Source organism: Ips typographus, linkage group LG3 (genome assembly GCF_016097725.1).
Source record: "Ips typographus isolate SLU linkage group LG3, UJ_Ityp_2.0, whole genome shotgun sequence".
NCBI classification, from domain to species: Eukaryota; Metazoa; Arthropoda; class Insecta; order Coleoptera; family Curculionidae; genus Ips; species Ips typographus.
Window position 1 is genome coordinate 6,719,958 of NC_138424.1, and position 18,280 is coordinate 6,738,237.

Sequence of the window (18,280 nt, forward strand, 5' to 3'; positions counted from 1 at the left end):
GGTGTCGTGTTTTTTCTAAGCAACGCTGTTTCCTTATATCATAATTATCAATAACGGTTCCAGTGAGTAGCAACAAGTCAGTCAGGCGTGGAGTTTTTAGGTGTTTAGACGTTTAAAATTTGTTTATATACAGTTAAAGGCGGCAAAGCGCTAATAAAGCATGGAAGATGTTAAAAGTAAAGGTGAAATTGCAGAAAGTTCAACAGTTAACCGACAATCTAGTGAGAGTTTATCGATATTAACTTACTCCAAGTTGACTGACAATGATAAGAAATACTTCAAAAGTTTGTTTGAAAAGGTAATTTCTTATGTTTTTAGAACTGTTATTAGTTACCTTAAGAAAAACAATTTTCACTTAAATTGTATCTTTAAAAGTAAAAAATAGTGTGAGTGGAGAGGTCATTTCTTTATTTCTTTCTGACGTTTGGTTCATTTTACATGAAATATATTTTACTCAAAATAAGTATAATCTGTAAAGCCAGGTAAATACAAAGCACATTAACCAAACTGAAAAGAAACTTTCATAAAATTAATTAGATAGGTATGTGAATCACTCAAAGATTTGGCAATCAGCGAAACAAGCATTCTGGTTTATGATGATTTATTATAGATCATTGATTATGATGATATATGACAGTAAGGTTCTGTGTGTGGTTCTCCGTTCGGTAGTTAATTGATTGATTTTATTTATTTTTTTATGAATAGCATTCTTAAGATATTACGTTTACCTTAATAAGGCGTCGTGCAGCAGGGCACGGATTGGAAAAACCAAAAGTCGCTTTCAAAATTAATGTTTTAATGACGTTACATTTTTCATCGTAAGTAGACAAAATCAATCGTTTTCAATGTTAATTATTGAACTAGATTAGATTTTTTGGGACTAACTGCTAAGGAGTTTACATCACTGTTTGCGAAATACACACAATTTTGATTTATGTTGGTTCTTCTGTATTCAAACTGTAATATGATATGCGATAATTATGATTTTATTTTTGAAACTCCACTTGTTAACTGCTCCAAAAAAAAAAAAACAACAGATTTAGGTCTGGGAACTTGGGTGGCAACCAAGGCTGATTTAACTCAATCACTGGATTTATTTCAGATCAGCGTAAACTGAAAAACGATCACCCTTCAAATACTATTTTTTATTAGATTTAAAACAGTCACGTGACCTTCAAATTCCTTTTTGACGTGAAAAAGTCTCATGTGACCTTTAAAGTTAAATTAGGGGCTTCCTTTAAGGAGTTACAACGTAAAAAGTGACAGGATGCACCAAACTGCTTTTTTGAACTAACTCACTTGAATGAAATGTATAATTAAAAGATGTAAAGTTTTGTTATTTTTACATTTTTCACATTGAACATTTCATAATGATGATAATGGAAAAAATTTAATTAAAAAAATTGACTGACTATACTTTAATATTTCTATTTAATCCTCAAGCAAACATGCAATATTGATAACATTGTTTTCTTGCTTTGTCATTATATGCACTATGATGACTAAGAATAATTTTAAAAAACGTTGTAGTATTCTAAACACAGAATTTTCCTTAAAAGGTCGTTTTTAATTTTGTACAATAACTTTTATTAGATTTTTTATTATAATTGTACAACATTAGTAAGTATTTAATTACTATACAAACGCGTTATCTGTTTGCTTTGTACTAATTCCAGAATTTCGACGACTATGATGTCATGTAAATTTACTATATTTTCTGATTGTTATTAAAAAAAATAGTCCTTTACCGGAGTCTTTTGTGCTTGTTGTTGACATGTTCAAGCTGTTTCATATTTACTTATTTGAATTAAAATCTAACACAAAAATATGTGATCTTTATTATATTTTCTCAGATTATTATAACAATATGTTTTAATGATTTACGGTGGTTTTAATAGGTAAGTTTTAATCTCAACACTTTGGATATGAAAAGGTAATGACCCTAGATTACTCCTCAATGTTTTTTACACCAAAAAAAATCATTTAATGTTGTTATTTGAACTTAACAGTTCTTAGACCAAATCATTTCTTAAAGGAGCAAACAAAATATCATTCTATTAATTAAGAAAATATCGAAAAGTTAACCGAAATCCAGGTATGGTGAGATAAATAACCTTATTAGATTTCATGAATATGACAAAAGTGATAGATAAGATATACGCAGGTGAGATAATCCACAACATTGTTATTTCTCGTTCAGTACTAAACCACCTGTTCTCATAAACACATTCTCTTACAGTCATTCCCTTATTTAGTTATTTAGTGGTGTTTCAAAATGGCATCAACTTCCACCCAACCAAATAAACCCTCAGAAATCACAAAGCAATACCTTCAAGAGCTTTTTTTCAAGGTACTTCAAAGATAAAACCTCCCTAACCAATGTTGATTATTCTAGTCAAATTTGATAATGTTTTTCTTTTACAGTATGATCGAGATGGAAATGGAAGCATCGATATTCACGAATTGGCCACAATGCTACGGGAAAACAACGAAGTCTCGGAAAAACTGCTAAGAAAACTTTTATCATTTTCGGATAAAAATCGTGATGGTAAGGTGGACGTTCACGAATTCACTGCCATGATGCTCAACAAAGACTTCAAAGTACTTTTTGGTGACTACGTAAACAGGTATTTTATGTACATTATCAAAAATCAAAGTTACAAGTAATCCATATAATCCATAAATTAATAGAGCTGGCAATTGGCCAGCATTAATCACATGGGTTAAAAGATTTGATCCAAAATTACGCAATCAATCCTGTAAAGATAAATTAGCGATTTTTGAGAAATCAAAACTTGAGAATCGTCAATACCAAGCATTCGGTGATCGTGAATTAGGCTAGAAATTAGGTATTTATCTCTGTATCTATCTGATGTTTTGATTTAACTTAAATTTTGTCAAAATATTTTAACAAGATAAGTATTTGAGCTCGTAAGTATTAGTACTCATCACTAGTGATACCAAAGTTAATTGTTTTTTATATTTATGTGCCAAATATGAATGACAATAAAGTATTCGTTGAAAATTCCTCTCTTGTAAAGAAATGATCATTATTAATCATTATCGTAATCATCAGAGGAGTCAACGGATACTAATAATTTTTGTTTTTAAACAAGTCCAGTTTACTCCATCAAAATGAGTTATTTAACTAAATAGTTTATGAATACTCTTGTGATGTGTTTTTTTGGGAAAGACCACTAAATTCTTTAGCCTTTTCCTGAAAAAATCACACTTTATTTATAGAAATGAATGTACGTTTTTTTTGTGAACCCTTATTAATCTGTGAACATTAAACCAAAAAGGTACTTAAACTTCAATGACTCATTCAACAAACTGATTTCGCAACATCATAGAATACAGAATGTTTACTTAGTAAGCTTATAATCAAGAGGGTACTGTGACATTCTTTAGTAAAAATGGTGATAGGATGTAACTGTCCTTGTAATTGACTGTTTATCGTATTTTGGACAATTTAGAAAAATTATTAATCTAATATTTCAATTAAACTGCTCCCCTATGATAAAATTCAACTGTACATACATTTCCCACTTACAATAGTAACTTTTCAGCTATGTGGACTTCCTGGTACCCAAAGATAAGCGTCACAAGTTTCGGAAAGTAGGACGTAGCGCTCGACAGCTAGAAGCAGGACAGAGCGAAGTAGATGGTGGAGTTTTACCTAAAGGAAGTTGCTGGCCTCCTCCTTTATGCATGGTTTTGGTAGCAATTATAGAAATTATTTGTTACTCCCTAAATGAACATCTGAGCAGAGATGAAAAAGTGTTGGTTCCGGACGTTGAAGGTGCGGTAGCAAAGCATTTAATTTACGATCCACTGAAGAGAGAAGAGTGTTGGAGATTTCTCAGCTATATGCTGGTTCACATCGGGTTAGTACTAGTGTTAATGGATTTCAGAAATACAATAAAAAGTTTTTCAGATGGTCTCACTTGCTCATTAATCTACTGATTCAGATAATACTAGGAGTTGCGTTGGAGTTTAGGAATCGGTGGTATAGAGTTTTCACAGTATACGCGGCTGGTGTTATTGCAGGATCTTTAGTCACCTCCATAACTGATCCCACTGTCTATCTGGCTGGTGCTAGTGGAGGAGTATATGCATTACTCACTGCTCATTTAGCCAATCTGGTTCTTGTAAGTTGCCTAACAATTATTACAATGTTCATACTCTAAAAACCACTTTTGCAGAATTGGAGTGACTTGAACTATCCGGCGGTTCAATTAGGTATTTACCTATTAATAATAATATGTGATGTATCATCATCTGTGTACAGCAGACATGCAGGTGATAGCACACCAATTGGGTATGCAGCACATTTTGGTGGAGCACTGGCCGGATTTCTGGTAGGAATTTGGGTGCTCAAAAACGTAGAACCGACCGAAAAAGAGCGATATATTTGGTGGGCCGCTTTTGTCGTTTATATCATTTTAATGCTCACTGCAATTTTGTTAAATATATTCTGGAAATCCCATTTTCTATAGTTTATTGTTAAGAGTTAAAATTTAGCTTTTATGCTCTCTGTAATGACGCAAATTATCTCCAACTTCAAACTGATGTTTACCTTGATACCTGATAAGTCAGTCAATTAATTATTATTAATAAATCTGACACATTTTGTATCTTTTTTAACATTCAGAACCTATAATAATTTTTTTAACGTATTTAGTCTAGGTATTTTAGAAAAAAACTCCCATGTAAAAGAGATTGTTATTGTAGTTTAATTTGAATATTTTATACTTTGTATTTATCATAACTTATTTTTTTAATAAAGTATTTTTCATATTCGTAGTTTTTGGTTTTATTTTACATCAACAATTAATGCAATAAACATTTTTCTGCTTCTGAATCTGAACAAAGCACTCTTGCTTTGTCATGTTGGTAGCAATTATGGTGATGAAAAGGTTCTGTCTTTGTTCAATTTGTTGAAAGAGACAAAGAGAGACAGTCAAACCTACGGTCCAAGATCAAATTTTGCAGGTAACGGAAATCTGGTAACGGCCTCTGGCACTCTGCTGGCATTGGCAATCGGTAGTGCAAATGCTGTAAGAAAAATTCGAAAACGCTTCTAAAAATTTTGACAGATGACAGCTGCCATTTTTAGTTTTAGTTAAGCGTTAAGTTGGCAGCACTTTGTTTACCGAAAAGTTCAACCCAAACAAACTTACACCGCATTTTAAATTTTTAAATCTATTTCTCGAGTATTTAACTACAAAACAATGGCTGTAAGTATATCCACGCAATAAGGAATATAAAATTTACGTGTTTTTCAACAACACGTTTATAATCTTCCTCGAATGTGCACAGCGTTTGAAAGAAACAATCCTAACCTCAAAAAGCAACAGACAAAAGAATGTTTTTATTTTCAGGCAGCCGCTGCCGCTAAAATAGCCGAAGTACGTGAAACTACGCGTGTTGAACGAATTGGGGCCCATTCTCATATTCGTGGCTTGGGGCTAGATGATACCTTAGAGGCCCGACATGTGAGTACTATAGATTCAAAAGTATGTTAACTAGTTTAATTATTGTGGGGTTTAAAGGTCTCTCAGGGCATGGTGGGGCAAGTGTCGGCCCGACGAGCTGCGGGTATTGTTTTGCAAATGGTACGGGATGGTAGGATTGCTGGAAGAGCTGTTTTGTTGGCAGGACAACCTGGTAAGTTCAACTCAAAAGTTCAGTCATTTGTAGTATTATTGATCAAACATGTTTGCTATGGTTTTTTTTAAGCAGATGTTTTCTCATATTACTGAATGTTAAGGGTAATTCAAACACTAAAATATCAATCAAAATGAGAATGTTGAACATTGATTTCTAAAAGTAACATGATACAATTCAAAAAACAATTTCTAACAAACCTTTTTGGTGCAGTAAAGCAAATTCAAACCAGCCAAAAGAGTTGAAAAACAATGTTTTCAAAAATAAAATAAAAACTGTATTTTTACTTCTTGAAACATGTCCAAAAATTATGTATTTTCCTAAAAAAGTAACAAAACCACCCTGTTTTCATTTAGGTAAGTCCCACTGTATATTATATTCAGTCTCACATGAGTTTTACAATCTCTAGAATCTGATAGAGCTTTACACAATCACTAACTGATGTAATGAGTTCCATTTTTTACTATAATATTGAAGTTTATTGGTTTAGGTCAGAAAATGGTTTTAACAATCACTAGATTGGTTTTATGATTACAATGCCAATTATTGCTTATAAATCATTTAACTTAAAGACAAAGGAAAAAATTATGTTTAATTTATAAGAACTAATGAGTAAGTTGTGGTTAAGTTATTAGAATTGGTGGGTTTAGTACTGTTGAAGCCATCTTAATACCTCACTCAATTCAATAATGTTAGAACTTAAGCTGGATTTATAGATTGACAACACAACAGAATCACAGCTTGAGCATAGGTTCTTGTTAATGTTAATTTATAGCTTTCTTTGGTATAAAGCAAATTCTTGTGCAGAAATGACAAAAGTATGTGCTTTTTTCTTATTGTCAATACAATAAAATGAGAGGCAGAATGTGTTTGGAGTTGTGCTTGTATTGTGTGTGTTATTGTCTTCTCTGAACTGTAATTCGGCAAAATACGTATCTTTTGTTAAGGTACTGGTAAAACTGCCATTGCTACAGCACTGGCTGCAGCTTTGGGTTATGACACTCCATTCACCAGCATGGCCGGCTCTGAAATATACTCTTTAGAAATGAGTAAAACTGAAGCTCTTACCCAGGCAATTAGAAAGAGTATTGGGGTGCGCATAAAGTGAGTTTCAGCTAAGTTTTGACATACCTGGTAGAAAAATTGCATTTTCCAGGGAAGAGAGTGAAATCATTGAAGGTGAGGTAGTGGAAGTACAAATTGAACGGCCCGCTACCGGTTTGGGTACCAAAGTGGGTAAATTGATTTTAAAAACCACTGACATGGAAACTGTTTATGATCTTGGTGGTAAAATGATTGACAGCATTTTAAAGGAAAAAGTTCAATCAGGGGATGTTATTACAATTGATAAAGCCACAGGTATTGTAGCCAAGTTTCATACATGTGGTAATGTAATTAACTGGTAATTTAAAGGAAAAATTACACGTTTGGGACGTTCGTTTGCTCGGGCTCGCGATTACGACGCCACCGGACAACAAACTCGTTTTGTTCAGTGTCCAGAAGGAGAACTTCAAAAACGTAAAGAAGTGGTTCACACAGTCACTTTACATGAAATTGATGTTATTAATAGCAGGACCCATGGTTTTTTGGCACTGTTTTCAGGTATGACTTCTGTTCTATTTTTCACTTTTTTAAAAATTTTAAAAAGAGATATGTAGAGCAACATAATTTTGATAATTATTCTACCAATGTGAAGTAACAGTAACTTTTAAATGTAATGTTATTCTTTTTTTTTAATTTGAATTTACTAAAGAAACTATGAGGTCTGACAACTAACTTTTTTTAGATTTCATAATAATCATCAATAATCTTATTTATTTTTGCTTTAATTTATGGTATCATTCACTGTAGGTTTTTCCTGACACTCAGGTTGGAACTGTTGGCAGGACCAAAAAAGAATATTAACACTGTAATTTGCAAACAATTTTTGGTTGGTTTAACCATATGATAGGCGGATCTATCTTGGTGAAATAATATGGTTCACCCCAAAGTTTTTTTCGTGTTGAAATACCAAAAACCAGCAGCTGCAACTATACAGGGTGTTACAAATTTGATGCATTAGCATTGCTATCTCAGAAACTATAGTTGATAGAGCTTTAGTTAAATGGAGGCAAAGTTGCGCATTTTATTGCTAAATAATTTGGTAAAAAAAAAAATCAACAGATTTTCATTACTTCCGGAGATATCCGACAAAAACCGAAAAAGTCAAATTTCTATTTTATTTTTTTACCACTTTAATAGCGATTATTTTGTAAAATCAATAGCACCTTCTGGAGGCACTTTTTTATGCTCTTCAAGAAAACAGCTCCGACGTTTCGTTTTTTAGATACCATCATCAACTTCGATTTTTCAAATACGGACCCGATCTTTTTATTTCATTTTTTAGTAGCTAAAGACAAAAAATTATACCAGGTGTACTTGTTTTTTTTTTAATGCATTTGGAGTTCATATGTTGTTGATTGTATGATTGATATGATTTAAGATTTAGGTTTTTCTCTTTTTAACACTAAAATTAAAGTTTAAGCTGTTTTATCAAAACTCAACCTCGAATTCAAACATGTGAGTATCTGAAAAATAAATAATTAACCAAAAACAATTTATTTTTTAAATAAATGAAAACTGCTATAAGAAACTCTCTCTTTTTTTCGAAGGAGTAATGAACCTAATTATTTAATTATATCAAACTAAATTAATTACTTATTATGACAACATATCAATTTCAATTGCTTAATTTATTTAAAAAACTTAAAGTACCAAGTACGTAATACACTAGGTATACTTTTTTGACAAGTGTGACACATCATTGGTTTCAGAAGGTCTGTAGCTACTAAAAAACGAAATAAAAAGTTTAAGTCCGTATTTGAAAAATCGAAGTTGATGATGGTATCTAAGAAACGAAACGTCGGAGCTGAAAATTAAAGCTGTTTTCTTGAAGAGCATAAAAAAGTGCCTCATGAAGGTGCCATTGATTTTCCAAAATAATCAATAATAAAGTGGTAAAAAAATAAAATAGAAATTAGACTTTTTCGGTTTTGGTCGGATATCTCCGGAAGTAATAAAAAAAAATGTATTTTTTTTTTACCAAAATATTTAGCAATAAAATGCGCAACTTTGCCTCCATTTATATCAACTATAGTTTCTGAGATAGCAATGCTAGTGCCTCGAATTTGTAACACCCTGTATGTATTTCAATAAGCTTTATTAGTAAATTTAAAATAACCTAATCCAGATGCTGCCATAAAGCCTCAAATTATGACTACTTCTGGAAATTCTGGTTTTAAAAAACTTAATCTTTACTCTTGGAATAAAATTATGCAAATGTGATTTGAATTTTAAAGGATATCTGATTTGTTCTATTCTAGAATTTACTTATTTTGACCTGATTCTAGCTAGGCGGCTTCCGCTGCTAGAATGTTATATTTGTACGTTTCCTTTGACTTCATTTAAAATGGTCTTCAGTAATAAGATGTCAGATATTTGATGCAAAAGGGTTGCGATCCTTCTACACCAAGCGGGTTATAATCAGTTGATCATGTCCCAAAATCATCATCCGTCTTATAAGGATCAGTTAAGACCCTACTGAAGACAATTTTACCCACACCTTTTTGTGGGTTAAATGCCGGTTATTTTTTGCTTGTGGGTAACGAATAGAGGGTGGCGCCATCTATAATAACTCTGGTGCACTTCGGTGGGATTAGTAGTTGTGATTCTTGTTGAAAGTCACGCTACTTTGTGGAATTTCACGTAAAATTGATAATAGTTCAATCTGTTTTTTGAACTTTTTGAAAGTTAAAAATCATTTGATTCAGAATAGTTAATGTATGAAATGTATTTATTTATAGAAGGGTGTTTACTTGTCCCGGAATCTGCTGCGTTCGCCATGTTGTCGAACACTTCTAATTAAGTTATCTAAATAAGGCATACTTTTTGTAATAGTAATTAAGATACCAAGGGCTTTATTTCCTATAATGCCTGTGGTGTCTTCAATGTTTAATGTCCGACTTTCATTCTGTAGATATTTATTTAAAAAATGGTCAGAGGGCATTATTTCTTAGATAATTGACCTTAATAGGTGTCATTATTGATGAAATAATAGCCTTGTCAGACATTAATTTTCTAAACAATCTGGGTAAAAATTGTTTTAACAAAAAAGAAACAAAATTCCTCAGAACTCAATCAAACTAAAATTAGTATGCTATAATATCAAATAGAAATAACATAATAATAATAAATAATATTAAAGAATAAACAAGTTATAAAAAATAACTTCAGAAAGTTTTAGAGCTGTAACTCTAAAACTAATTACATTTGGAAAAAACTTATGTTACCTTATATAACCATAAATTTTTTTATTTTTAATTTTTTTGATCCATTTTGGAACTATCTTGTATTGAGCATTAGTAGCAGTGTATTACTGATTTACTTCTATGGATGACCTTTTTCTGTAACTTTTCTCTGAAGCAAAGTAGGTAATTAATAGAAAGCCTAGTTTTCGTAAAACTTTACCTTGAGTGATTGATGTGAGTGTGATTGATATTTGAATATCGAGAATATGGTGGTGGAAGTCAACACGATTTGCTTTAAATTAAAATGATGCTTTGGAAGAGTCGTTACTTGGTTTAAGAGGTCATAATTATCAGGTTTTTTGAAATTTTCATACTGGATCATCAAAATATCACAAAAAAATAACAGACATAAATATTAATCTCTTAATATTTTTATTTAAAATATAGGAGACACTGGTGAAATTAAATCTGAAGTAAGAGAACAAATAAATGGAAAAGTCGCCGAATGGCGTGAAGAAGGCAAAGCTGAAATTATTCCTGGAGTCCTTTTTATTGACGAGGCAAATATTTGCCTTAAGACTTGTAACTGATTGATGATTGTAAAATTTTAGGTTCACATGCTAGACATTGAGTGTTTTTCTTTTTTGAACCGAGCGTTGGAAAACGAAATGGCTCCGATAGTAATTATGGCTACAAACAGAGGAATTACCAAAATTCGCGGCACTAATTACAAGTCCCCCCATGGAATACCTTTAGATTTGCTTGATCGAACTATTATTGTCCCAACTGCGCCGTATGAAGAGAAGGAACTCAGGGAAATTTTAAGGTCCGTTGCCACGTGCTATTGTAGCGTGACAGTTCTGATTTTTTGAGTATTGTAGTATTCGTTGCGAAGAGGAAGACTGTCAAATGTCAGATAATGCGCTCACAGTCCTAACTCGAATTTCCAAGGAAACTTCCTTGAGATACGGTATGCAACTTATTATGACCTCTAGTCTCATTGCTAGAAAAAGGAAAGCTCAAGAAGTGGACGTGGAGGACATTAAAAGAGCTTATCAACTATTTTTTGATGAAGGGAGATCTGTTCAGTTCCTTAAGGAATACCAGCAAGAGTTTATGTTCAATGAAGGTAAGTTTTCTCTTTCGTTTTTATCATGCCTATTGTACAAAATTTTTGTTCTTTACTAGTGGAAGAGGAGGACAAAATGGAGGTCAGCTAAGTATGCTACTGTTAAAGCTTTTTATAATTCCAATGTATTTGTGCATTAAAGTTCTCACATTTTTTTGTACTTATATTTTGTGCTAAGTTTCCTAATATTTGTCGAAAAAAATATTCTACATATTTTTTATGCTGATATGTTGGCACTATTACTATCACAAGCTAATTGTACTCGGCCTGAAACAAAAACATTTTATAAACCTTAAATTCTGACTGATTTATTCTTAATTACCAAAATTGATGAATTAAATAATTATAGTTTAGTTTGCTGTTTGACATAATTGTCATGAAATCCTGAAATGATTAGTTTATTTACTGTTCAAGCATTAATAAATAGAGTTGAGTAAATCGAATTAAGGAAAATCATTGATTTGGTTTTCCCAGATTTTTGCAAAAACCTTACTTAAATAAAAATGTTACCATATAAGTAACTACTTACTTTTTGATCTACTTTAAATCAGCCGTATCTATCTATGTATTTTATTAGATTTTCTCTGGTTTGTCGTCGCTACTCCTTTACTTCTGGACTGTCTCAATGTTTGAAAACAGCATGTTTGTAAACGTTAGTTCATCGTTTCAGGCATCAGCGGAAAATACTTTTCTGACGGCCTAAACACCCATTTTTTGCAAATTACGTCCGATTCTGCCTTGGTGTAACCATTTCTAGATTAAAACAGCGCTTATATGGTGTAGTAAAGGTGAGGGAAAAACAAAACGAAACATGCAAACAAAACAAAAAATCTATTGGCAAACTAACATCAATGGTTGAACAAGCGGAATTTCTGCAACAGTAAGTTGAAAATAAATGATTTTTTCCTTCGGAAAAAATTTGAATGCAGATTCTGGCCGGTTGTATTAGCCACGTATCTATCAGACTTAACAAATTCTAAAGAGCAATTGGAAGAAGGCAAAGGAGAGTTTCTAAAATAAATAAAACTTGCACATAAACAAACAAGACAAAATTGTCCAAACTTACGTTTGCCATTCCGAACAAGGACTTCGTTCTTTAAAGCAAATCACCTGGATGATGTTAAAAAATATGGCACCTATAGTATTGGCAGTCTCACTGTTTACGTTTTGCAAACATTTCCGAAACACCACATCACAGTCGCAATGGGATCTAGTGTATTTCACGTTAGAATTCGTAATAATTAATCTTTGTATTTTTACCTACCTTGTGTATGGAGAATTGTTACAAATCCCTCCACGACACTCCCCCTTCTTCATGCTATTAGGACAATCGTCATGATCCCGACAGCACGCGTCTTCCTTCATAAAGTACCCCAAGTCCGAAGAGTTTCGAGCAATATTACCTAAAAGTCTTTGTATTCACTTGTCAAAACCTCAAACAAATTTCCTACCTGGCCCACACCACTTAGTTCCAGGGTAAATAAATCCTCCCTGATGTTCTATCAAGGATTGCTTGTCCCCGCATACTTCTTCAAGTTTTCTGATTGAATCATCCGACATTTGACGTACTCTAGACGAATGGGCTGATAGTAACATTGTTCTGATGTATCCTCTGTAGTAAAATCAAAAATAGTAAGATTCAGTTTAATCATCACAAACAACAATTTTGTTTTTTTTTTTAGCCAAAAATGTGCTTTATCTAAGATTTTTTTTTCATGACTCTAAAACACTTTATCTTGAATTTGTATACCTGTCCGTGTGTACATTGCAATAGGGTTGCTTCGTGGTCAATTCGATCATTCTGGACATGCTGTTGTCCGCTATAAGAACCGTACTTCCCTGGACTGCGTAGGCCAACAATAACACCGTGTGGCATAGTTTGAGCAAATTGGTGACCTAGTAATTCAGATAAAACTAAAATCATAATTAAAATGCCTACAAAAAATGGTCCAGCCTGCAAATTACTACATTTCGCAATATTTAACTTAATCAGATAGTAATGGGTTGTAAAATGTGTTCAAGGATCAGTATAACCTGTTTGATGGTAAACTTGACCACCTTTGATGACTAAAACATACTTGTGTTCTTTCAGTTTACCTTAAACTTTGGTTCGTCCGTTTTTTTTTTAACTGCGTACCTAGGTATGTTTTAATTACAGTGTTTGTTATGTTTAACGTTAGGTCAGTGACCACGCTACGCAATTGCTGATGGATTGATTATTCCAGTACATTTTAATGTATTAATTAAATGCCCTTGGATGCTTACTTAGCAAGGACGTTACAAAAAGTCTATAATTTTGCTATGTTATGATGAGTATGAAAATAGTTGAAGACGCATGTATATAAAACATTGACTCAGGGCAATATCAAAATATTGTTACATAATTCCTAAAGTCATAACATTTTGCGGTTAAATTTACATACATACGAGTTAAGGAGAATGTCAAATATTTATCGATGTAAGCAGTAAGCTATTATTGCGTTTAAGGACAACAACCTGAGATGAATAAGATTTTTTAAACTTGGCACACATGTTTGACCTGGATAAATGTCAGATGATTATTACCAAAATTCAGATAGCTAATTTAAATTGTATTTTTGAAAGAGCGCAAATTTTAAATATTAAGATAACCCATTAGTACAAAGTGCTGGTAATCTGTAGTAATAAATATACAGACTGCATTTAACTTCACCATCATTTTCTCATTATAGAACAAAACAGTAATATCCTTTTCGACAACATAATTAAACATCATAGATTAGTTTACACGGAAATGACTATTAAGAAGAACTTATTAAATATTGTCTACATAATTGCAAGTATTGCTCAAATATCTGAACATTTTTACGAGCAAAAGAAACAGAATATATGCTTTATGATGGTTTAACCAATTAAGCCAAAACAATGTGAAACTCATATAAACATTAATTTTGCCATCATTTTGAGTCAATATAGTTAAAATAATGTGCACATCAGTTGTTTCTACTAAGACGCATCACTTTTCAGGAAAAATATAATGATATAAATCACATGCTGTTGTCACCATTCAATATCTAAAAAATACTGATTTGCGGATATATTATTTTGGTACTATAGAGTTATTCCAAATAGGGAGGAAATTTTCAATGAGTTATTTTAATAAATTAAGTAGAATCGTGTAAAATATCGCATAAATACTGTTATTTTAAAATATTGGCTTTACTTACCCTCATGTTAATCCTTGGTTAGCATTAGCTGAAGAGAAGTGTTACGCAATATTAATTCACTACACAAGAATTTGTTTTAATGCTAACTTTTAAAACAGGTTTAATATAAAAAAAAAACAAAACTGTTAGTCATTATTAAATATATTTTGGACTACAGTTGCTCACACTATTCGCGAGCATCGTTAGTTTATTAAAAATTCTCAAATCACTGAACATAAAATTATTATATTTTCCTAACACAAAATCACTTTCCTGTCCAACTATTTTAAAAGCAAAATAAAACAAAACCGAATTGGGCGCCTAAATTGTTGGTAATATTTGGGAAAAAAATGCCTCACCTGTACAAGGTAATTTTGAATTAAATGTATCAATGAACCACCTCTCCAACTCTCAGATTCCTGACTGGGTGACCTTTACCTCATCCTTATCGATTTTTGTTTCTTCCGCCTAATTACCCCTGTTAATCGATAACCCGCTATACACACCGCTGTATACTCTTTGAACGTATGTACGTCACGCGTTGGTCAGAAGAATGTAATAAAGTTAACAAAGACCTAGATAATAGTTTTCTCATTTTCTGCAACCAGCAATACATCCAATTTAGTTATTACACCACCAAAAATAATTAGTGATAACATATTAAAAGGAATAAAACGGGTTCTGATGGTCTTGAAACTTTTTGGTTGGAGCAAAAAAAAAAAACATGCTGAAAACGTATTTCATTTAATTAATAAATATGAAAAAATAAACCTAATCAAGTTTACTATTGGATATTTATAAAAATATATGGCCTTTATGGCACGACAGCATTTCCTGCATGTATCAAACTGTACACATAAATGAAGTAAAAAAGTAAAACTAGCGATTTATTACCCCTACAGAACTTACGCATTACCTCTACAAAATAACTGTAAACCAAATAACACTCACTTTCTACATAAAATGAATCCTTTTATGTGGAATCGAATCATTTGGTCGACTTGACACCTGAACAGTACAATTATAAACTTCTACATTTCACTGAAATAATAATACAAAAAAGATAAAATTAAAAGTAATTGAAACGCGTCCTAAATTCGGGGAGTTATTTACATAATGGAGTCAGACACACAGCAGTCTAAACCTCTCTACGATTTCTCTTTATCGACAATCACAGGTTTGACAGTAAAATCGACATCCTTAAAATAAGGGTGTTGGGCGGCTTGTTTTGCGGAAATTCGTTTAGCCGGATCGTAAATCAACATCTTGGTCAACAAATCAAGCCCCTCTTCCCTCATATTCGGTACTTGTTTCGGCAAAGTAAAGTTGGTCCAATTGGGAAACGTGGCGTGATAGTCAGGCAGGGAAGACACACCCTTCCAAATTTCTTCGGTGGGTGTTTTCATTACCCTGAAAATCCTGAACAGTTGGTCGATTTCAGAGTCTCCTTGGAACAATGGCTTTTTGGTGACCATTTCCGCAAAAATACATCCAATCGACCACACGTCCACAGGACATGAATACCGTGGAGCACCCAACAATACCTCAGGTGCCCTGTACCATAAAGTGACAATTTCATGTGTGTACATCCTCACCGGCAGACCAAAACTCCTTCCCAAACCAAAGTCTGCAACCTAAAAATTCCACCCTCAAACTTTGGGCTACTAACCCATTCTAAATAATTACTTTAATCACTCCGTCTTTGCCAATTAACAAATTTTGTGGTTTAAGATCGCGATGAATCACACGACGCTGATGGCAAAACAGTATGGCCTCGTTAATTTGGTACAAGTAGCTCTTGACCAGTTTAGGATCCATCAGTTTACCAGAGCCCAAGTTCTCTATATATTTTCTGAGATCCATGTCCAAAAACTCAAAAATTAGGTAGAGTCTGTAAATTTACAAAGTTTGGAAGTTGCAATGCAAGATTTAATGGGAAAATGTTCACCTGGGCTCCTCAATTATAATTTCCAATAAAGTGACTATGTTTTTATGGCGTAGTTCTTTTAGCAGACTCATCTCTCTAAGGGCAGTGGATGGTATGCCCTCATCTTCGTTCTCCAGTCTTTAATGTTGTTTTTAAAATAAATAAACAAGGATTGAAAAATTTTAATTAATTATAGTAACAATAGTATGTATTATTTAATTAGTGAAAGATGGAAACATAGCCAAATTCATGACATAGTAAACTTTTATTTTTACAACAGAAAAACTACATGGCCTGTGTTAGTTCCAGTTAAACTTACAAAGTAAATGGATCAACTTCATGTTAGTTAAATTTAATGGTGAAAGTTACTATGAAACTGAGAAGTACCAGGTGGGTGTTTCATGACAATCACACATTAGGTTCATAATAAGTTTAATGACATGAGGGCCTACCATGATTAAGGTAATTATTATTGCAACAGTGTAATATTAAAAACAAGGATACTGCAAGAATAACCTTGTCTTTGGGAAGTATTTGTATTTATATTGAGAACAAAATAAGCTAATTTTATTAACACAGAACTGTGAACACAGAAATTTCTCTTGGTTATTATTTATTTTGAACTGAATAAGAAACATTCCAATGATCACATCAATTTCCAATGTGTTTTAAGAGTACACAACATTGCTTTTTGCTCTAATAAGTTACAATCTTTAATAAGCCCCATGTAACAAATTGTACTACAGCACTACAGTAACAAATTCTTGTATAATTGCTTTAAATGTCTCTATGATCAATGATGCACAGATTTAGTTTTTTTTCAATCATCAAGAAATTTTCAAGTAGGTACTTGCACAAAACACACAAAGCACTTTGACAGGAGTGAATGGTAAAAAGTTTAGTTCTAACATCCACATTCACTCACTAAAATTGGTAGTGACATTTTTTATTAGTGAAAAGCTCTACCATCAAATAATTTTTAGATGACTAACTGCATTTTACCAAACCACACAAGTAGAATTTAAATAATACACTGCTTGCTGAAGAAATAGAGATGTGGAGGGAATTCAGGGAAACAGGTATTCAAAAACCAATAATAAAAAATTCATTGTTTTTTTTAAATTCTACCAAGCTTATCAGTGATGTTTTTGACAACAATCACTGACTACAAACCTAAAATCCATTTGAAAACACCAGAAAACAATTAGGCTGTACATTTTTTTTCTAGCATGAAAAGGACAGGTGTTTGTTGCTTTGTACTTATGTCTAGCACCTGTTGTAGGAATTTGAACTTTCCCAACAAGTACCTAGGAGTACTAAGAAAAACGATAGAGTGAAGAAGTTACTAGGAGGTTCTGGCTTTGTCACCACAGTCTGATGCTTAAGCCAACCATTTGAAGAAAAATCACCAAGGAGCTGTTTTGAGTACTCTGCCTACTGTTTGTAGTAGTGTTTTTGATAACCTTGCTAACTGTTCTTAAAATAGTAAATCAAACACAGACATGTATTATTAACACAGAACATTCTGGATTTGCACCAGGAAACCACGATTGTCTAATCCACAAAGGAAATGTAAAGCTACTTAGAATTCACATCCCCAAAACCTTTGTATACTTGCCTGATGCGTTTCATGGCCACCATGCCTCCAGTTTTCTTATTCTTCGCTTTATAAACGACCCCATAGGTACCCTCACCGATTTTTTCGATTTTAAAGTAGTCTTCAACTTTCATCATCTTTCTGGGGGTTGTGGGGAACACGTGCAGATTATTACGGATTTGTCGAAAAACCGGTGCTTGCACCAACACCGCTTTAATTAACCTTAGTTCAATTATTAAAGGGTAATATAATTACGTATATTTTATTACCTGATTTGATTGAATTTGTGAGATATCTCAATTTTAAAACTGAACTTTCGGTTGGAGAAAACGGCTAACGTATCTTTTGACTCGGCGTCTGCCCTTTTTTTTCGAAATTTGACGTGACAATCTCAATAGATTGACAGTTATGACGCAAGCTGTCAACTAATTACGCAACTTTTACAGTGGCATTTATTTTATGTTCTTCTTTAATACATACAGATGA

At 32.6% G+C, this 18,280-nt stretch overlaps 4 protein-coding genes across 7 annotated transcripts; 2 read left to right on the forward strand and 2 right to left on the reverse strand.

Annotated features, from left to right (window-relative positions):
* Positions 1-87: 87 nt before the first annotated feature.
* LOC145726956 (rhomboid-related protein 2-like) lies at positions 88-4,806 on the forward strand. 2 transcript variants are annotated; one of them, XM_081976299.1, is made up of 5 exons: positions 88-298; positions 2,425-2,627; positions 3,570-3,887; positions 3,938-4,151; positions 4,206-4,806. In XM_081976299.1, exons 1-5 carry the CDS (start codon positions 161-163, stop codon positions 4,497-4,499), a joined length of 1,167 nt encoding a protein of 388 aa, XP_081832425.1. In that variant the 5' UTR covers positions 88-160; the 3' UTR covers positions 4,500-4,806. The 2 variants fall into 2 exon arrangements, with proteins under 2 accessions (XP_081832425.1, XP_081832427.1); XM_081976301.1 differs by lacking the exon at positions 88-298 and adding an exon at positions 2,192-2,350.
* Positions 4,807-5,085: 279 nt separating this feature from the next.
* Positions 5,086-11,239, forward strand: rept (RuvB-like helicase 2 rept). Its single transcript, XM_081976298.1, has 10 exons — positions 5,086-5,240; positions 5,385-5,498; positions 5,556-5,670; positions 6,618-6,774; positions 6,827-7,029; positions 7,084-7,272; positions 10,404-10,516; positions 10,568-10,782; positions 10,838-11,085; positions 11,145-11,239. Exons 1-10 carry the CDS (start codon positions 5,235-5,237, stop codon positions 11,174-11,176), a joined length of 1,392 nt encoding a protein of 463 aa, XP_081832424.1. The 5' UTR covers positions 5,086-5,234; the 3' UTR covers positions 11,177-11,239.
* LOC145726960 (phospholipase A2) lies at positions 11,188-14,755 on the reverse strand. Of its 2 annotated transcripts, XM_081976312.1 has the most exons (8): positions 14,630-14,755; positions 14,292-14,319; positions 12,836-12,981; positions 12,537-12,697; positions 12,350-12,488; positions 12,152-12,295; positions 11,615-11,838; positions 11,188-11,352 (listed from the first exon to the last, which is right to left on the reverse strand). In XM_081976312.1, exons 2-7 carry the CDS (start codon positions 14,295-14,297, stop codon positions 11,739-11,741), a joined length of 696 nt encoding a protein of 231 aa, XP_081832438.1. In that variant the 5' UTR covers positions 14,298-14,319; positions 14,630-14,755; the 3' UTR covers positions 11,188-11,352; positions 11,615-11,738. The 2 variants fall into 2 exon arrangements, with proteins under 2 accessions (XP_081832438.1, XP_081832437.1); XM_081976311.1 differs by lacking the exons at positions 11,188-11,352; positions 11,615-11,838 and adding an exon at positions 11,898-12,096.
* Positions 14,756-14,998: 243 nt separating this feature from the next.
* Positions 14,999-18,223, reverse strand: Cdk1 (Cyclin-dependent kinase 1). 2 transcript variants are annotated; one of them, XM_081976308.1, is made up of 5 exons: positions 18,064-18,223; positions 17,816-18,005; positions 16,219-16,335; positions 15,957-16,161; positions 14,999-15,904 (listed from the first exon to the last, which is right to left on the reverse strand). In XM_081976308.1, the coding sequence occupies exons 2-5, from the start codon at positions 17,929-17,931 to the stop codon at positions 15,419-15,421; spliced, it is 924 nt and encodes a 307-aa protein (XP_081832434.1). In that variant the 5' UTR covers positions 17,932-18,005; positions 18,064-18,223; the 3' UTR covers positions 14,999-15,418. The 2 variants fall into 2 exon arrangements, with proteins under 2 accessions (XP_081832434.1, XP_081832435.1); XM_081976309.1 differs by having other exon boundaries at positions 17,816-18,016; positions 18,064-18,216.
* Between the last annotated feature and the right edge of the window lie 57 nt (positions 18,224-18,280).

What these genes read in the sequence shown, in the direction of transcription:
- LOC145726956 (XM_081976299.1), top strand. Translation starts at nt 161, where the DNA reads ATGGAAGATGTTAAAAGTAAAGGTGAAATTGCAGAAAGTTCAACAGTT. An exon ending in TTTGGTGACTACGTAAACAG is followed by an intron (nt 2,628 to 3,569) that starts GTATTTTATGTA and finishes GTAACTTTTCAG; the next exon opens with CTATGTGGACTTCCTGGTAC. An exon ending in TATATGCTGGTTCACATCGG is followed by an intron (nt 3,888 to 3,937) that starts GTTAGTACTAGT and finishes AAAGTTTTTCAG; the next exon opens with ATGGTCTCACTTGCTCATTA.
- rept (XM_081976298.1), top strand. An exon ending in AGTATTGGGGTGCGCATAAA is followed by an intron (nt 6,775 to 6,826) that starts GTGAGTTTCAGC and finishes TGCATTTTCCAG; the next exon opens with GGAAGAGAGTGAAATCATTG. An exon ending in GAGTCCTTTTTATTGACGAG is followed by an intron (nt 10,517 to 10,567) that starts GCAAATATTTGC and finishes GTAAAATTTTAG; the next exon opens with GTTCACATGCTAGACATTGA.
- LOC145726960 (XM_081976311.1), bottom strand. An exon ending in AACAATTCTCCATACACAAG is followed by an intron (nt 12,296 to 12,349) that starts GTAGGTAAAAAT and finishes GAAATACACTAG; the next exon opens with ATCCCATTGCGACTGTGATG. An exon ending in CCTTGTTCGGAATGGCAAAC is followed by an intron (nt 12,097 to 12,151) that starts GTAAGTTTGGAC and finishes TATTTATTTTAG; the next exon opens with AAACTCTCCTTTGCCTTCTT.
- Cdk1 (XM_081976308.1), bottom strand. Translation starts at nt 17,931, where the DNA reads ATGATGAAAGTTGAAGACTACTTTAAAATCGAAAAAATCGGTGAGGGT. An exon ending in ATTATAATTGAGGAGCCCAG is followed by an intron (nt 16,162 to 16,218) that starts GTGAACATTTTC and finishes GTAAATTTACAG; the next exon opens with ACTCTACCTAATTTTTGAGT. An exon ending in GCAAAGACGGAGTGATTAAA is followed by an intron (nt 15,905 to 15,956) that starts GTAATTATTTAG and finishes TGGAATTTTTAG; the next exon opens with GTTGCAGACTTTGGTTTGGG.